General features: G+C 38.6%; 3 protein-coding genes across 5 annotated transcripts in view; all 3 read left to right on the forward strand.

Annotated features, from left to right (window-relative positions):
• Nucleotides 1–2472: 2472 nt before the first annotated feature.
• Nucleotides 2473–6041, forward strand: LOC117375944 (nucleoredoxin-like protein 1). The gene is made up of 4 exons (XM_033972331.2): nt 2473–2565; nt 4856–5125; nt 5203–5292; nt 5602–6041. The coding sequence occupies exons 2-4, from the start codon at nt 4890–4892 to the stop codon at nt 5975–5977; spliced, it is 702 nt and encodes a 233-aa protein (XP_033828222.1). The 5' UTR covers nt 2473–2565; nt 4856–4889; the 3' UTR covers nt 5978–6041.
• Nucleotides 6042–6937: 896 nt separating this feature from the next.
• LOC117375514 (nucleoredoxin-like protein 1) lies at nt 6938–9195 on the forward strand. Its single transcript, XM_033971835.2, has 4 exons — nt 6938–7014; nt 7797–8044; nt 8353–8442; nt 8559–9195. The coding sequence occupies exons 2-4, from the start codon at nt 7809–7811 to the stop codon at nt 8893–8895; spliced, it is 663 nt and encodes a 220-aa protein (XP_033827726.1). The 5' UTR covers nt 6938–7014; nt 7797–7808; the 3' UTR covers nt 8896–9195.
• Nucleotides 9196–10715: 1520 nt separating this feature from the next.
• The window catches only part of LOC117387956 (adhesion G protein-coupled receptor L1-like), a 28495-nt gene continuing 20283 nt past the window's right edge, over nt 10716–18927 (forward strand). For 2 of the 3 annotated variants that reach the window (XM_033985678.2, XM_055225260.1), the window contains exon 1: nt 10716–11385. The gene's annotated coding sequence lies outside the window, so the exon portion shown is untranslated. The remainder of the gene's footprint in view (nt 11386–18927) is intronic. The other variant, XM_055225264.1, reaches the window with a different exon arrangement.

Genomic DNA, 18927 nt, shown 5'->3' on the forward strand with positions numbered 1-18927 from the left:
CAGTTTATATGCACGCCTCAATGGCTATGTCTACATGCACACATAAAACTCATCATCATTATCTGATTTCTGAAGAGATTATTGAAATGCCATGTACACAGTTATACCTGATAGGAATAAGCACATTTCTCTCTGTTCACAGGTTCAGGTTTGAACAAGGAGAGTTATGCAAAAAGGATATTTTGAGTTATGACTTAAAATTCATTGTATGTTTACTTCCAAATACAGTATAACAGTTACTCTAATGCACTGAGTAACCGACACATGTCATCAGGTGTTTTTGATGAGCATATTTATTTATTCTGTAAACACACTACCCAAAGCACTTTAAAATAAGGCCCGTCATTTAACAGCCATTAAGGTGTACGTTAGTAGACACTTACAGTGGTTCAGTAGTAGTTACTGTGGTACTTGGACTGGTTAGACCGATATTCATAGTGATACTTGGTACTTATAGTGGGACTTACAGTGAGAGTTAGAGTGATACTTATAAGGGTAATTTGTGGTACTTGTGATCGTACTCATACTGACACCTATTGTTACATGCAAGGGTGATGACGATAGCAAATTGAAAGGTTTAACAGCAGGATATATAGTTTTTGATAAAACCATGTTATTACCCCATATGAATTGCTTATATGTGTTAATTAAAAATGAAAGTCTTAAATAATGTCTAGATGTTTCTAATATACAATCACATTTGAAATACACATTTTCTGGAAAAAAACAAAACAAAAACATAACATTGATACATACATAAGTATCATTATTTACTTTGGTACTTAGTGGTGAATACAATAGTACTTACTATGTTAAACAACAGATATAGCGGGCCTTATTTCAAAGTAGCACATAACAGTGGAGTTACCACTAAGTACCACAGTAACTACTACTGAAAGTACCATTGTGAGTATCTACTAACTTCCACCTTAATTACTGTTAAATAACGGCACTACCAAAAGTACTTTTCATATGATTTAAGGCGTTATTTTTACCATGTTCACGGTAACATCCTGACTAAAGGTTTCAAGCTTCGGCTTTGAACAAAAAAAATAAAATAAATTAATTAAGAAATCGATTTGTATTGTTATTGTTGACCAAAATATGTATCTTTTTTAAACCGTGTCACTACATTTTACACTTTAACAAATTGACACACACTCGAAATACTTTTTTTTTTTTTTTACTCTTAAAGACCAGAGACCCCATATGACAATACGTCACTTGTCTTGCCTTGCTTGATGGTGTGTCCAGTTTGTTGTTGTGTTAAGTGCAGCGTACACCACGTGCCACTGCACGTGTCTGTGACTCAGACTAATCCTGTTAGAGCTGCCTTCACTGCTATACTTACCTCAACCCTCGCTCAGATTAACCCGCGTATTTTCTGCAAGTGCCTTTCAGATCAATAGTCACTTTCTACAGTGGGACCTGCTGCACAATCACACTCAAACTATTGACTTCCACGGTTCATTTCCTTAAAGGTTTGCTGCCAGGCTCCCACAGACTTTTGATAGCCGGATGTATGCATTTATCATGAAGGCCCTTGGAGTAAAAACGTAGGGACACAGAATCAAGAAACAACACACAGTATGGGGCTGGGAACTGCCAGCAACCTTTCACAATTAGATGCATATTGCAATACAATTGGAATACAGTTTGAGGAGCCCAAAGGATGTTTATTATTCATTATTTTTTGTTTTTGTGGTAAAGATTCAGCACAAAAGTTAAAAAAAAAAAAAAAAAAAAAAAAAAAATATATATATATATATATATATATATATATATATATATATATATATATATATATATATATATATATATATATATATAAGACATATCAAACTACAGTAGTCAATATTGTAAGAGTAAGTATGTTCACACTATTGCAATAACATTTTGAATATACATATACAATATACATTTTGATATATGGCTCTGGAGCAATACATTAAGGAAAGATAGTCCAGGATTTAACAATAGGGTGAGAAAAAGAAAATTATAAGTTATGCTATTTGACCTCAGAGAACCATGAACTTGCAGTTTGTCCAAAACAAATCAAGCAGAGAATTTTGCATTAATGTTAAATGTCTGATATATTGGGCTTGTGTGGTGCAGAGGTTGCTTGGGTCAGGACACCTCATTGTCCACATAAAACACTGTTGTCCGTCTCTTTGGAACCTCTTGACCCACATGTCAGTCCCGCCTTGCAATCCAATTTGTCCCCTTTCCTGATCCCCCGTACTCTTTAAGTAATAAGATTGTCGAGGTTGAGCCTGAGTTTCTCGGCTCTGCACAAACTCACATGAACAGTCACACAGAGACACCTCTGCCCTGCATTACGCCAGTGCCACACCTACAGCGATCTGTAATCTCCCCCATGGACTGAACAAATTGCACACACGAGCTCCGATGGCCATTGAAAGGTGTCTGTGAAATAGAAGACTTCACAGGATTTAAAAGAAAACGGTCAATGTGGTGAACAGAGAGAGAGGGCCTAAACTCAAAGCCACGATGACTTAAAGAAGGAATGGGACCTGGACAAAGCCGGTGGGACAGGAGTTAAAGGTAAACACCATCACACAACGGAGAAGAAAGGACAATATTATAATGTTTCTGTATTATTGTTTTATTTATGTAAACAATGAGACAAGAACTATAAATGCATCACCTACATCCAACTACAGCATGTCAGAGAGACCAATGTATATGACAAAACTACATAAAAAATTAAAAGTAGCTTATTTGTTACTCAAGTAAAGTGAGGTACAAACTGTGCAAAGACGTTAACATGACAGTAGATATACACATGCGTCAGTCTCGTCACAGTAAAAATAAATGTTATGCTATAATGACTCATACTGTGTTATTACCCAACCCCCCGGCTCACATGTTCAGGTACTACACAAACTATGAAATGCCACTGGTGTATCAAACGTTATATACAAAAAATATTTAGCCTGAAACTGTTAATATGTTATTGAATAATGTTTAATGTCTAATATACTGGCTAATGTGACAGGCTTATGCGTAATGATATAGTAATGAACACAACATGGCCGCGGCTGTCGTTATAAGCCAATACATCAAGAGCTATCGATTAACATCAGAACTAATCCAGATAATTGTGAAATAACTTCTCTAAATGTGTGCTGTGGGGTTTGACCTTTTTGCTGGGCTATAGTAAATCCTCCAGTTAGGCGCCCAAGATGCTGCTCAGTTTCAAACATTTTTCTTGCACAAGTTTCAAGTCCGGCGTCTCAAATAGATCTGGCACAGCTTAAAGCTACGCGGCCAAATCTCATTTGTGAGGTTATCGCTGTCAATTCTCAGCCCACAGCGTCTACAGTGAAAGTGAAATACAGGCTGGGCACCACAGATAAAAACATTTTCTGAGCTGTTGTTATTTCTGCTGCACAAATGCAATTCTCATAGGTTTTGGCTTCTGAATTATATTAAATACGTTTTTATTTCACTATACTCTACTATACTTGGGGTTACTAAAATATATAAAAAGGAAAAAAGGCTAAAGTCTACAGAAAATCATGCATTTAAATGGCTGTGCATTACACAGTTCTAAACACAAATTGTAGCTGTAACACATAGACCTGTGCACTGTATTCTGAGCCAGAGCACTATGTACCAGGAGTATGGGGTTGTTTATATTATAAAATCTGCAGCAGCTGTTCTGAAAATAAGGTGGTAACAAGGTTTCTGTTTGGTGTTAGGCATTCAGAAATCCTACACTGATCACTCCTGACGTGAGCTATATGCACAATTGGATAGGACTGGAGGCTAAGGATGGCTCACTGTGAGGATATTCTTGCTTAGACTTTGTTAACTTGTACTTCTTGAAATGTGCAGTGCATAGCCTACTAACAGCTCAATACACAGGCTCAATCCTCTTCTTGTGTTCCTTTGTTTTGGATTATTTACTGAACATATTGTTAACATATCTGTGCTTGTGCTAAATGTTAGTTTTGCCTTAATGGAATAATGATTGTCATAGCAACAGCGCTCAGCTCAATCCATTCAGATTTTTGGATATTTCTGTTTGGATATTGTAAGATATCCAGGATGTTTAAGAAAATAAGATAGTTCAATGTGTTATACAAGTTTTTATTTTATATATTTTGCACTAAACTTCACTTTTGTTTCATGTGCACATTTTCAGCACATCCAAAAAGACTTCATATTTTTAGCTAAGTATTTATGTTTAATTCCAATTCGGGCTATCACGATTACTATAGTATATCGTTTTATCATTCAGTATATGAATAATATTTTTTTGGGATCCGTATTTATCGTGTGTACTTTTTCTTTGCACTACTGAGAATTTTGTTTGTTATTTTTTGGATATATGATAAGATTTGAACAGTAAAAGCTTGATTATTAATTAATAACTTGTATGACTCATTGTACATGCAAACTAAGTACTAAAGTGTTTCATTCTGCTGTTTATTTAATGCAGCTCATGATTTTTTAACAATATTGTAGATTTAGAATAATTTTTCTGGTTTAAATCTCCTTATTGCATCAGTGACATGAATTAGGTTCAATATTAATGTTCGTCATCTACATTTTGACATTTAAATTTGAAATCGTGACAGGAATAACTGAAATAATCTTTTTTTTTTTTTTTACTTTTTTTTTTTTTTTACTTATTCTCTAATAGATATAATAAGAGTTGTTTGTATATTACCGTAATTTGTATTTCCAATTTCCATTAGGTGAGACCCACAGCATCTCTACAACTACTACTCTACACAACCTACTATCACTGCGGCAGCATCTGCTATTTGAAGAGACATTTTCCTTGCTGTGTAGATTTGACCCTGTTCACTGTGTTTTTCTTCAGGCCTCTTCCTCTAGTCTTGATCTCGTCTGGGAACATGGTGGACATGTTTTTGGAGCGAGTCCTGGTGGAAAACAACTGGGACCAGGATGAACTGAACACGGAGCGAGAGATCACCGGGATCCTGGAGAACCGCATCCTCATGTTGTTCTTTGCAGCGGCCGACAGCGCCAAGTGCCAGGAGTTTGTGCCCATCCTCAATGACTTCTTCAAGAGGTTAAAGGATCCAGCGTACATCGAATACCCCAAACTGCTGGCTCTAATCTATATCAGGTTTGGTTTTCTTGTACATACCCTTATATCCATTTATCTCGAATGTCCTAAAATACACAAAATCTATCTTTGTTCAGTGTGGACCAGACGGAGGAGAAGCAGGAGAAATTTCTCAAAGAACTTCACAAAAAAACCCTGTTCTTACCTTTTGAAGACCCATACAGACAGTGAGCATCTGACACACAAAAAATGTTTTAATTTGTTCAAAGCTTGACTAAGCAACAGGCTGAACACTTTGAACGTAATAATATGTCTTGCATTTAAATAAATGACAGTCACAGTTCCACCCAGGAAAACTACCATTTGCCTAAATGTGTCCAGACTGGGTAGTTTAAGTCAGTAGGGGGTTATAGGGGTATAATGCAATAAACAAGGCACTGTGTAATGTTATAACGGTAGAGCACACCAAACTTTGAGGTCTATAAGTCCACATGCTGGGTATGTTGAAATGTTGATGCATGTATTCTCTCTCACAGGGAACTACAGGTCATGTTTAAAATTACAGAAGTACCAACAGTGGTGGTTCTTCGCCCAGATTGCTCTGTTCTTTCTCCAAACGCGGTACAAGAAATTCGACAGTACGGCTGTGACTGTTTCAGTACCTGGCAGGAATCTGCAGGTTTAGTGGAGAGGAGCTTCATGCTGAACGAGGAGTTTGACAACCTCAATTTACGCACAGCCACTGACCCTGTGAGACGGCTCAAGTACAAGACAGAGGACGACAAGAGGAAGAAGAGGTGGTGGAAGCCATGGACCAAAGGTCGAGCGCAGGACGAGGAGGAAGAGCCAGACAGATCCTGGGACTCATGGAGAAAAGACGGAGATAATAAAGGAAGGTGGAGATTCCTTTAAAGACATGTTCTGTCCAAAAGATTAGTGCCGACCCAAAGAGATTAAATCTCCCTGAATAACTTCATAGATGATATTCGACAGATGATATATTAGTTTCAATAACTATTTGCTATGGTATTTTATTGCCAAAATAAAAATAGGACATTCTGCTTCCTTCAAGGTCCTACATTATGCTGATGTTTTTTTTTTTAGCTTAAACCTTGTGGATGTTCATTTTGTTTCTAAATTTCATCAATTGTTCATCTTTTTTGTATTAACAGACCGGACATTGTGGCCTTTAGTTGTTTACAATGTAATCTCTCAGTATGATATTTTGATTTGATTAATCAAATTTCTTACATGATGCTGGTATGCTGCTTATGAGGATAAAACTGCTGTGTTTACTTTGAAGTGAATTATTCCGATGAGCAGTAATGGCAGATATTGTGTTGTCGTAAGGGTGTTGGCACTTAGTAACTTTTATGTGTAAATTACATGAACCATATTCAACACTATGTGTAAAGCTGATGTTGTATTGTTAAGTGTGTATTTCTACAGCCCGGTGTGATTCAGTATTTGCATCTCAGTCAATACAATGTATTATTTAGTACACAGCCGCACATGTGACCAGTGAGGAGATCCACATCAGTATGACAAAAGCTTCCTGTGCTTTCTGTTCATTGCTGAGTAACAAATAAAGGTCTCACTGTGACTGACATCATTTTGGCCTTTTGTGTTTAAATCAGCAATTCACTCATTTGTGCTGCTACTCATGAGCCCTGATAAGTACAGGCTGTGAGGACTGTATGTGCCCATCCCGCTGTCACCTTGTCTCTCAATCCCTCCTCACACACACACACACACACACACACACACTCAGGCAGAGGCAGCAGAAGCAGCATGGAGAGGAGCTGTGGTCAGGGAACAAATCAAGACATGAAGTGACCGGCCTCGTTAGTGAGTCTTGTACGATTCACAAAGTGTTGAGACCGACACATCTTGACGTTTTTCCTGGTGGATTTGCTGCTGCCACAACGGGAGATAACGTTTGTTTAGAGGTAAGCACCTTTAGGATTACAGGATTTGATAGTAAGCTAGGTATGGCCATAAGCAGAATACTAAAACAAAGTCTACAAACTTTTACATTATAGTTGTTTCAACTACATTTGACCCTAAATGCCAGTAAAGACACAGTACTTCTCCTGAGATCTACAATGAATAGTTTATGGTGTTATGCTAAATGAACAATAAGCAATTACTGGGAATCCTCTACTCATTACACTATAGCTATTACATTGCTAAATTATCGAAATGTGTTGAAGCACCATGGATGCAAACAGCCTTTTTCTTTCATTTCTAGGGACACAAAGGAAAACACTTGTGACCTGAGGCTTGTCATCTCAGTCAAGTATAGCATTATGACTACTTGAATCCTTTAACTGCACTATTTATCAGGTCCAACTTCTTTGGGAATGATGTTACACAGGATTGTCTGTTGAATAAGCATCCTCCAAATACATCACTTATCGCTGGTTCCCCACTGTTTTGTCAGTGTATAGAGTTTTGCACAAATTAAACATCGGTTTCAACTTTGTAAATACTAGCCCATTTCAGTGGCTCATGCAGAGCGCTTTGATCCCAGCTCCAACTAGTGCACATTATTATGTTGTATATTTTGGATACTTCACCCACTAAAGTATGGTGTGTGAGTGATTTGTGGTGGTTGGAGAGACCGTTGGCAAGTTTGGCAGCCAATTCCCAAAAGGTGTAATAATGAAGGTAAAATGTATGGTCATAATGATACATCTAATGAGTCATTTTTCATATCATCCCATACCAGAGACCTGTGAACATGGTGGACCTGTTTGTCGACCGGGTCTTGGTTAAAAACAACAGGGACCAGGATGAACTGGACACAGAGCGGGAGATAGAGAATCGTCTGCAGAACCGCATCCTGCTGCTCTTCTTTGGATCAGCAGCGTGTGACAGGTGCCAGGAGTTTGCTCCAGCGCTCAGTGACTTCTACAAACGTCTCACAGACGAGTTCTATGTGGAGCGCTCGGCTCAGCTGGTCCTGCTCTACATCAGGTATAACAACCACACCAACAGTTCATATCTATTATGCATGACTGACTAGAACTCTCTGAGATTTCACACGTCTCTATTGGATAGTAGAGTGTTTGGGCTTTAGTAATATATGTGATACTGATCTATCAGACCATTTTACTGCTACTACATCTAATTTTTTATCATCTTGTTCTTAAATATGACATATTAATGATTGATCAAATATATTTTCATTCAGTCCAGATGACTACTTTTAACTCCTTAAAAAGAATAGTATCCCATGCATAACATGTCCAATAGTCTTATGTATTCAAAACCATTTTTTTCAGCATGGACCAGTCAGAGGATGACCAGGAGAGCTTCCTCCAAGAGCTGCCCAAAAAATGCTTGTTTCTGGACTACGAGGACCCCTACAGGAGGTGGGTGGGAGTGGTTAAAGATGTGTGCCAAACCTGCTGGTGGTTGAATTTAATGCAAGTACATTTTAGAGTAATGGTAAATTAACTCTATATTCTACAAATATGCATGTCCACAGGGATTTGGAAGACATGTTTAAAATAAAGGAGATCCCCACAGTGGTTGTCCTGCGCCCTGACAGTTCTGTACTTATCCCAAATGCAGTGGGGGAGATACTACACTTGGGTCCAGACTGCTACAAGAACTGGCAAGAGGCAGCCGAAATCATAGACAGAAACTTTATGATCAGTGATGACATCAGTGACAAGTCAATGAGGAGCCTGACCGACCCTATGAGGAGACTCAAGTACAAGGTGGAAAACAAGAAGAAGAAGCAGCGTGGAGGATGGGGAAGGAGAAAAGATGCAGAGGCGGATGGAGGAGGAGGAGATGGTGGAGCAGAGTCACCTTGGTGACAGAGGCCAAGAAAATAGCACATTATTAGTGACTGAAGAGGTCCCTAACGCTGCAGTAATTGGTCTTTTAAACAGATGTGAGAAGGTCATGAAGCTTCTCCAAAGGACTCAAAGGCATACGCCATATTTAATGTAACAAAAAAGCTTTATCTGCCATAAAACTGTTCTACTGGTATAGAGTAGTGAAGTCAAGGGGATAAATATATGGAAATTAATGAGGAAATGCTGCTTCTTTCTCAGACTTTAGATTTATGCAGGACCTATATTTGAAGCTGCTTTAAGTAACAAAACAAAGGATGCAACATCCCAGCCACAAATTTGAATTATGAATATTTCTTGTAAATAAAAATGTTTTTGCAAACACTATTTTAAAGGAGATAAATGTCAGAGAGAGAGAGATCTGTTTTTAACAGCTCTGCTTCTCACCGTGTCTGTCTCACTGCTGTAGCCTCAGAGAAAAGGATAGATGTGCCAGCATCCAATAAAATAATGTAACAGGAACGGTGAATGCTGCTAACCGTTGCTGACCCTGGTTTATACTTGGCTGTCTTTTAGTCTTTGAACACTGCCAAGGAAGTCGTCATGCCAAGGTTAGGTCTGATCCAAGTCTGGCTATTATAGCCTGTTTTATGGCCCCCAAGGATATAATTGAACCATTTACAGATTTTTTATCACTACTCCCTAATGTATGTCATACATGCACTATATATATACAGTCAAAGGCGTGAACCAACCCATTATGAATTAGTACTAAAATGTTTTGTTCCAGGTTTACTTAAATGCTTATGAAGCTGCCATCCTGTTTATTGCCTATAAGCAATCAGAAGTATTTAAGAAAGTTTCTACCTCTAAACATGTTGAATATGTAATTTTTGTTGACACTAAAGATGATGCAGCTCCTTGCATATGTAACCTGCTTTGTGCAGTCAGACTAATTAGTATGCAGTGGCTGATATCTCAAAGAGGGTTTGGTACCTTTAACAGATGTGTCTATAAACAGCAATAGAGGGCTGCCAAAGTGGTAACAAATGATCAGTTCAGGGGTGAAGAAAGGAGGAGGCATCTGATTGACAACAGGGATTTAAACTGTGACAAGGTGATGTACATCACAGTCTGATGCCATAAAAACACTTTATGACAGTAGCCAGCCCTGACAAATTCAATATCAGAATGCACAATGTGATTGCTTGTTTGGTGGCACATAAAATATTCCAATTACAGATTGTAATAAAATGCTTCCTTTATGCCAATGCAAAGTATGTGGACAAGGGCATAAATAAATTGTATCCTGGTAATTATAAAAAGCTCTCATAATTGTGCATTTATCAAAAATAATCCTTCAATATTTAAAGTGTTGACATGGTTTTAAGGGCAATAGGCACAACACACACAGTGGAATCTAATTGATCCCTACCAGGAAGAAGATTAAGATGGAGGAGACTTGCACTGTGCTGACAGGTGAGGGGGAGTTAAAAGTACCTGAGGTGAGCAGCAGACAGGGCCAAATCAACATAGCCTCAACTTATTCCATGGCTCTTTCTTGCAAACACAGCAGCTTATTGTTGCTCGCTCAGACAAACCCTGATAATATAGAGAGGCTCTGCCTCACTCTCGTTTTTCCTGCCTCCCTCGCTCTACATGCAAGCGCCGCACACACGCGCATACGCACACAAGTTGCGCGCTCTCGAGTGCAGAACGCGCAACAAGCGGGACCAGCGGATGGAGAGACAGAGAGGGAGGGAGAGAGAAAAAGCAGAGAGGGACGGATGCAAGGCGAGGCCAGAAGCAAGAACCCGTATCTCTAGACCTCAGCCAGTGCTTTTGTCCTTTATTTATTTTTGATCTTTATAATTTATTGCAGCTCCTTTCTCTGTTCTGGATGAAAAATCCGCCGCTCATCTATCCTGATGTGCTGCGCCTTATCACGATTCTTCAAGGATATGGGGATCACGTCGACGCTCTTTTGCCGTTTACTGCATGGATGTAAGAGTAGGAGCGCGTAGAACATCAACAATGGGCAAGTCCAAATGAGACCTATCGATGCACAATGCGCGCTTTCTACCCTAATTAGCATTGTTCATTGTATTTTCAATTCTCGTCGTATGCACCGGAGCTACACCAGGCCCGCATCATCTCTGGGCATGAAACCCGTGGGAATTGTGATACCAACGTGACGCACGGTCACACAGCGCAGCGGGGAAGACATCGAGCCTCGACAGGACGCGGAGGGAGGGCTACTGTAAACTGGAAAGAGAACGCCCAGTTGTTGTCGCTAATGACCGCCTCACAGTGACTGCCTTGCCCGTCTGGACACTCACGTACCGAGCCACCGCCGTTTGCTATTGAATTGATTCATATTTCATGCATCTGGAGGAAAGGGAGGAGAACGGAAGATGAGTGGGTGAGGGCGCGGACGCTCGAGACGGCATGCGGGAGACGCAGTGAGAGAGCAGCACGAGGAAGAGGAGGAGGGAAACCGGAGGACTGAGGGTAAGATATGGATATAGGCTATGAGGATGCACCCCGCCCCTCTTGTACGTATCCTTCTCCACTTGTGCACGTACATGATCAATGCTTGGGAAGACAGCTGAGGTGCCCTGCGTCCTTTGCTGCTGCTGTTGTCAAGGGCCATTTGATCAGTCAGGGCCAGGGATGTGATGTGCTCCTCTGCATGGGCCTTATCAAGGGTAGACATTTACTATTTTACTCAGACAGCAAGACGGAGACAATTACAATGTTCAGTATCAAATGCAGAGATAATTGCATACGCCTACTGAATTGTTAAAAGTCAATGATGAAAGAGCGGCTAGTACCCTGTTATAGTGGTATCACATGCTAGAAAAAATATGTTGACTTGCTATAATGGTTTAAATCCTATGTTTCTACAGAGATAGGTGTGTCTTTTTTCACTCATGAATTACAGCATAGATAATTGCTCTACCTTTTGATATCTCAAGTTCAGTTCATTTTACATGATCAGCTACCTCATATGGACTCCAGTAATGGAAGCCTTTTTGTATGGTGCCAATAAGCTAGACTCTTAATGACACCGTTTGCGACTGGGCTGGGCAATGTGATCTTAAATCAATAACATTATTAATTTAATATTTTGCATTTACAAGAGCTTAATTTTTTGCATTCTAGTGTCTATATTTTATCTAAATGGGAGCATATTTTGTAATGCATGCTTGTCACAATATGATGTTGATTTGGGAAAATGAAGTGATTACTAGAGGTGTACTAAAACCCAAACCTCAGCTACACGACCTATTGCAGCTCACTATACTGGTGCTATTAAATAGAGTCACTATGAGTGAGTGTAAGGCATATGAAATATTAATGTGCACGTGATAAGCCACAGAGGAGTACATTGAGAAAAGTGGCCTAATAATCCAGGGTGTCCCACAACGCCATACGAGACGGGGTAGTCCCAGGTGGATCTAATGTTGATTATTGAGCTTTTTTTGTTGTTGCGGCATCTGTGTTGCCCCAGCTGCAGTGAGATTGGGTGTAAGTATGGACTCACATATAAAGGCCTCCATCGCTTGCTTTCGTTTGCTTTGCTGATTCACCACGGATGGGAACCTGAGCGGAAAGAGAGACTGGAGTGAGAGTCTGCTATCAATATTTTAGAGAGGCAAAGAGAGGACTGGGTCAGTGGAGGAGGCCAGGCGTGAGGCGCGGGACAGTGGCAGTGGAGAAGATGAATGCCACAGTCAAGGCTTGGATTTGGATTTTGGGGCAACAGGGCAAACTGAATCTGTGTGCATCCTGTTGTGACTAGTATGCTAGGAGTAACATATATGCAGAATAGTATAATGGTAATAATAGTGTAATAGTATAATATAATGAAAAAATTAGAAAAATAATTCCTAAATATCCCAAGTTCCCATATTGGATTATTTAATATGATTTGACTGACAGACACATGGTGAACAGGTCAATGCATCAAAGGCACAAGTAGATTTACCTCGATCTCACGCATTACTCTGTATGGGAGCAGTCTTCTTGGCACATTGCAGGTTGGTATAGCCCACTGGGATGTCTGGAAAAGGCAACAGCTGGGTCTTAAAATGTGGTTGTGTGGGGCTCATGTATTATTCATGTATATGGATATGGGCAACTCATTGAGATTATATTGGACAACGAAAGTGCTCTGTCTAATTTTCAATGCTATACAAAAAAGACATGAAAAACTGTTATGATACCCAATATTTTTTGTGGGAAAGAAACGATATTTATATGCTAAAAACAACGCAGCTAGCTAGCTAAGCGTACATAGAGATGAGATTAAAAAAAGTCCTGTTACTAGAGTAAAATATAGATAGACATTGAGAAAATGAAGATAGTTAACCTTGTATCAGTGAAGAGCCACGTGCGCCGTAGAGCGCCGTACGCTCTTTTACGCACGACGACGCCCCACGTGACTGCATCCAGACCTGGAGCAGCTGAACCTTTCCATAAATCTACAAAACATGAACGAAAAAGAAGTGGTAAGTCAAAAGTCCAGATGTTACTTAACTTTACTTTTGTCATTAGAGTCTGTTTTAACGCTTATTTACATTATCTAGTCTAATATTTAATACGCAGCACTGATTCGTAATGATGCGTAATTCATTGGGTGTGAAGTTGTAGGCCTACTTTTTAAATGTAGCTTTATGTCAGTATCACTTGTGCTCCCGTTCGTTAATGTGCATAAAACAATTACATATAAAATCAATCGATGAAATAATTTCAAATCGGCTAATAAATCGGCCTATCTGAAGAAAGTATGCTGCAGCAGGCTCATATAGGTTAGTTTGTTTTAAATAATTGCAGGAGGAGAGTTTATAGTTATTTATTAGTAGGTTGGTATATTATATTTAGTAGTGGGCTAGATTAGGCTAACCTTGCACAGCAATATCGAGTGTAGAACTCAATTCAGAGTGCTACAATAACAATCGGTCATAAACCAGGTTAAGATTAAGCTGTAGCCTACAGTTTTATAAATTCACTGACACTTGGGAGGTTAGGATTGAATAAGTGCAATTTAATACATAGTACCAAAACAGGGAATGCATAATAAAGGCAGCACACAATATGATGAACATGAGGGAAAGTAATTAATGCTTAATCAGTTTCCACTGTAATCTTGCATTTTCATTTCAGGCATTCAAATGGAAGAAAACCTAATTGGTTGACTGTGCGCTTTAAATAGGCCTAGTGTGCTACCATTTTAGACTTTGACTACTGCACAGTAACTTGAACTTGGCCTTACACTCTCTGTCCCTACATAGTCCTTCTCTGGAACTTCTAATTGATTGACAGAGTGTGACACCTCTGTTCCCCAGAGTCAGGAATCTACCAGACAAACATGGAGGCTCTGAAACCCCATAAGTGCTTTGACTGCAGCGGGTAGGCACACCCTGGGGACCTGCTTAAAACACACTCTCCGGCATCAGTCATACCTTTCTCATGTTCAAGTGTTGAGGGAGGACAGGACTGTAACTGATGGAGCTCACTCACCTATATTTGGATTGGAATGTAACCGATAATTTGAATAAATTAACAAGCTCAAGTTTTACTCAAGTTCCCAACCAGTATTAAAACGGGTCTTCAAATTATTCACCACACCAGAGAATTAGACTATGTAGAATATATTAATTGATCATAATCTGTTTTGTGCAATCAAAACATTATTTCATGAGCTGATCTTTTGACAAATATGCTACACAAAGACACATCTGCAGTGCAGCCTTCTCAAACTGTGGAGCAAATGAGGATTCTTCTTTCTGTAAAAATCCACTGCACTGAGCCATGTTCTGCCTCAGCAAACACAGACAATGCAACACATAAGTTTTGAATGTATATTGATTTCTGAAAATGTAATATTACAAGTATTTTATTGTATTTTCTAAAAGCACTGCCTGATTAAATGACCAGTGCTCCTGTACTGTGAGGACAATTGAACCAAACAAAAATCAATAAGATGTGATTAGTTGTAGCTACAGCTTTAGACTGGTTCACTGCTACTGTACACTTTGAATACAGAGACCATTCTGCAGAAAGGGCAGATTTTGTGTCATTGTGTTTCTCTACATATTCGGTGGGGACTTTTGGTGGTAAAAAAAAAAAAAAAATAGCCAATGCAAGCAAGGGGAATTATTATACATAAGAGGATTATGTAAATTCTATACAGTAATCTCCACAGTTTTACATCCTAATAATAACAATTTATCTGTATTTTTTGCACTTGGTCTTAGCAAGAGCCAACCCATCAGTTAAAACAGACTACCTTCTTAAACACCAACATCCTAACACCAATTTCACCCCTGGTTTGCCTTAACTAAGAAGTAAAGTCAGTGTATTCTGCAGGCCTGTCATGATAACAAAATTTGAAGTGCGATATATTGTTGAAGAAAATATAGATGATAAACGATAATATTGAAACCAAACCATAATAACCATAATAATAAATATACAATATTGTTAAAAACATGAGCTGCAATACATAAATAACAGAATGAAACACTTAAGTAATTAATTTGAATCTATAATGAAGTTCATAATCCAGAACCAAAAAAATAACCCAAAATTTCCCACCAGTACAAAGAAAAGGTACACATGACAAATATTAACCCCCCAAAATGATCTTTCCTTCGATAATTTATCAAATAATAAGTCGTTTTAGTGATTATTGCGACAAATCTAGTATTCTGTGTCACTAAACCATGTTTTGGATTGATTCATGATACGATATAGAAACCATTTTGGAAGCTTAAATGTATAATGGGACTGTATACAGTCTGTATACATATGAAAGCAGTGAAAGCAGTTAATTGACAGTCACAACTAATTGATTACTGAAACTCTGATACTCTCCAGCTAATACTAATAATAGAATAATTGTTTTCTGAATTTACACCCTACACTACCAAGAGGCGAAGTTTTGTGTGATTTTGTGAGCTCAAGAATAACAGTGAAACGAGAATTGTGTAAAATTAGTTCTATTAATTTAAAAAATTGTGTGTTCTCTAGCCAAATCCCTTTAACTTCATCTCTTCATCTTTTATGAAAATCTCAACAGGCCTTTTGTAATCAATCATCAATTAGTAATAATAATAATAATAATAATAATAATAATAATAATAATAATAATTAAAGATTATAGAATGTATCATAATAATAATAATAATTAAAGATTATAAAATGTATCCTTAGTTGCAGCCCTACAGTTAAAATCTTCTGTAATTAGCATGTAGATAATGCATACAGTTACATTAATGCTTGTGTAATCCATTTTTCTCCAGGCCTTGTTCACATGCACAAGCTCTGACTGGGATCCTGCTCATCCAAGTAGACCGTTGATTGGCCTGGGGCTGGATTTTGGTTTGAGGCTGGGAGCATGGTGCTGCGATCAGGGGTGTGTGGCTTTGTCAGGGCCCATCAGTGTCCTTGCTCTACTTTCATGCACTCTCCGGGCTGTGTGTGTGTGTGTGTGTGTGTGTGTGTGCCGGATGCAGGAGGAGAAGGGGGTTGGAGCAAAAGAACATGCTGCCATAAGGGTTTTGGAGATGACACTGTGCGTACTTGCAAGTCTATGTATCTATTATGAACGGGTTTGTTTACATACAGGGTCCCGGGGCATTTATTACCGTCTTGTTGGTTCAGTGGACCTAAAGAAAAAGGCAGAGGTCTCCGTTTTTGTTGTATTCAGCTGCTTTTGCTTCTGTGTGCGTGACGTGTGTAAGCGTCTTTGAATGGATGTTGGACATTTGTTGGGGAGTGACCTAAATCTGCCGGTCGCCATTACCTAACAAGAAGACAGAGGAAATGCATATGAGCAAATAAAAATGATGTCTGTGCACATATGGAGTATACAGGCCAGTAGTTGGAGGTGGTGCTGTATGGAAAGGAGAATCAAGATGAATAAGAGAATGAATTATTGTTTGTAGCTATAGTTAAGTAAATGGGTTTCTGACATTGTGGTTTTGGTCCAGTGTCATAAAGCTCTTGCCTTAGTCGAGCTCTCTTTGTTCTTCTTAGAAAATGTCATTAGCTGGGTATATTTATTATACTAACCTTTCCAGTGAAGAAACTAAACATATTAATTTTCAACAGTAGCCATCTGGACAATGCTTTGTGAAATTGAGACGTTTCAGCTGTTATCCGGAGGCCATTTTCTTTTTGAAGTTACTGGTCTAAGGAGCAAGAATTTAAAGTCTATACTGCCCCAAGGGAGGAGTTATACCCTGGAACTTAAAATGTGTCTCCTTAGGGCGGTATCAACAGATCCTCAGAGCAGCTCTTTCAAATTGAAAATTGCTTCTGAATTGAAGCTGAAACGTCTCAGCGAAAAAAAAACAACAAAAAAACATTGTCCAGATAACTACCTCTAAAATCTTCTGGTCAAATGAAGGATTATAGACTATATTAATCATACTTCATCTAAAATGCTCAATTAGCTACTTTAAATTAATTTGTGGTCATTTTTGCTTGCCTGGTGCATGTTGTTCAGCTACTTCTCTGTGCAAGAATCTATATTAAGAATACTGTTTGTATTAGTGTTTTCCTGTTTCCTCAGCCGGTATATCCTGCTATGTTATGTTCCTCGTAAAGCTCCACGACGCAGCGTTGGCCCTCCGATCACCTGTGCTCTCACCGTACTGTTTACCTCATTACCCCTGCCAGGCAAAGGGCTCATCTCTACACACCATCATTTATTCAGCATTACTGGGAAGTGGTCTACTACAGCTCTAGCCCAGCTCTCACTCTCCCCCTCTCCCCTCCTCTGTGTGTGTGTTGTCTGCGCTTTTATGGGTCAGAGATGCTGGTTTTGCTGCTGGCTAATTAAAGACGTAAAACACGTTTCCTCGCTCGCGTGCTCTCTCACTCGAAGCCGCGCACAAACACACATGTCGCTGTCTCCTCCTCGGCTGCGCTGTGCTATAGCCTGTCACCATGGTAACAGCAGATTGAGGGACTTTCGTGTAGAGACGATTGTTCAATAGTTATCTCGGTTTCGCTCGCCGCCATTGTGCCACTCTGCTTCTTCGCCATCACAGCCTGCTCTTTTTCTCACGTGCCACTTCTATTGTCCGGCGATAGTTGCAGAATAGACAAAAGTGTAACATGCATTATTGCTTTTTTACTCAAGGCAGACTAAACCATATTCGTAGAAAAGGCCAATAGACTTGTTATGGCACATCTACTAACAAGTAACAAGGCTAATTGTGTTGAATGGTAATAGTAGTAAGCAAAGAACAGCAAGGACATAAACAACAATGCTGAAAGAAGTACTCAATTTTGTTACTGAAGGAAAACATACAAATGAAAATATATATATTTTTTATTTGGTCAAATAATGAACTTTAAAATAAACCCCTCAAGCTTTTCAGCAGGTCTCAGACAATGATACAAAATACTGTTCAAAAATGTTGTGGAGTATAGGCCTGTCACGATAAATACTATATCAACATATTGTTCAATATATATTTGATGGAACAATAACTTTTTTTTTTTTTTTTGTCGTAGGTACTTTCTCTTTGAACTAATGGGAAACTTTTTGTTATTTTGTACAATGATGAGATTTGAGCTGAAGAGGTTTGAATAAATAACCTTTATGACTCATAAATACAAACGTCTGCCATTTATTTATTGCAGTTTGTATTTTTTTATCATTATACATTAAGAATATTTTTGGGGGGATAATCCTGCTTTAGGGTTTTTGTGCCATACGTATATAAACGGTTTATATAAATATATATAAATAGTTTTAATATTATCATTTATCATCTATATTTTCCTTAGGAATATATCACTGAGAAATTTGTTGTTGTGACAGGTCTAGTGGAGTATAAAGTATATAAAGTACAGATTACTGTTCTTAAATGTAAAAAGTATCCTGTTTAAAATTGTAAAGTACAGATACCTAAAAATTGTACTTAATTTACTTTAATACTTAATAGACAAGGCATTTGAGTGAAACTACTACAAGAATCACATACATCAACTACAGAATTAACAGGTTTTATAAAACAGTATATTTTGTTG

This window comes from Periophthalmus magnuspinnatus, chromosome 1 (genome assembly GCF_009829125.3).
Source record: "Periophthalmus magnuspinnatus isolate fPerMag1 chromosome 1, fPerMag1.2.pri, whole genome shotgun sequence".
Classification (NCBI taxonomy): Eukaryota; Metazoa; Chordata; class Actinopteri; order Gobiiformes; family Gobiidae; genus Periophthalmus; species Periophthalmus magnuspinnatus.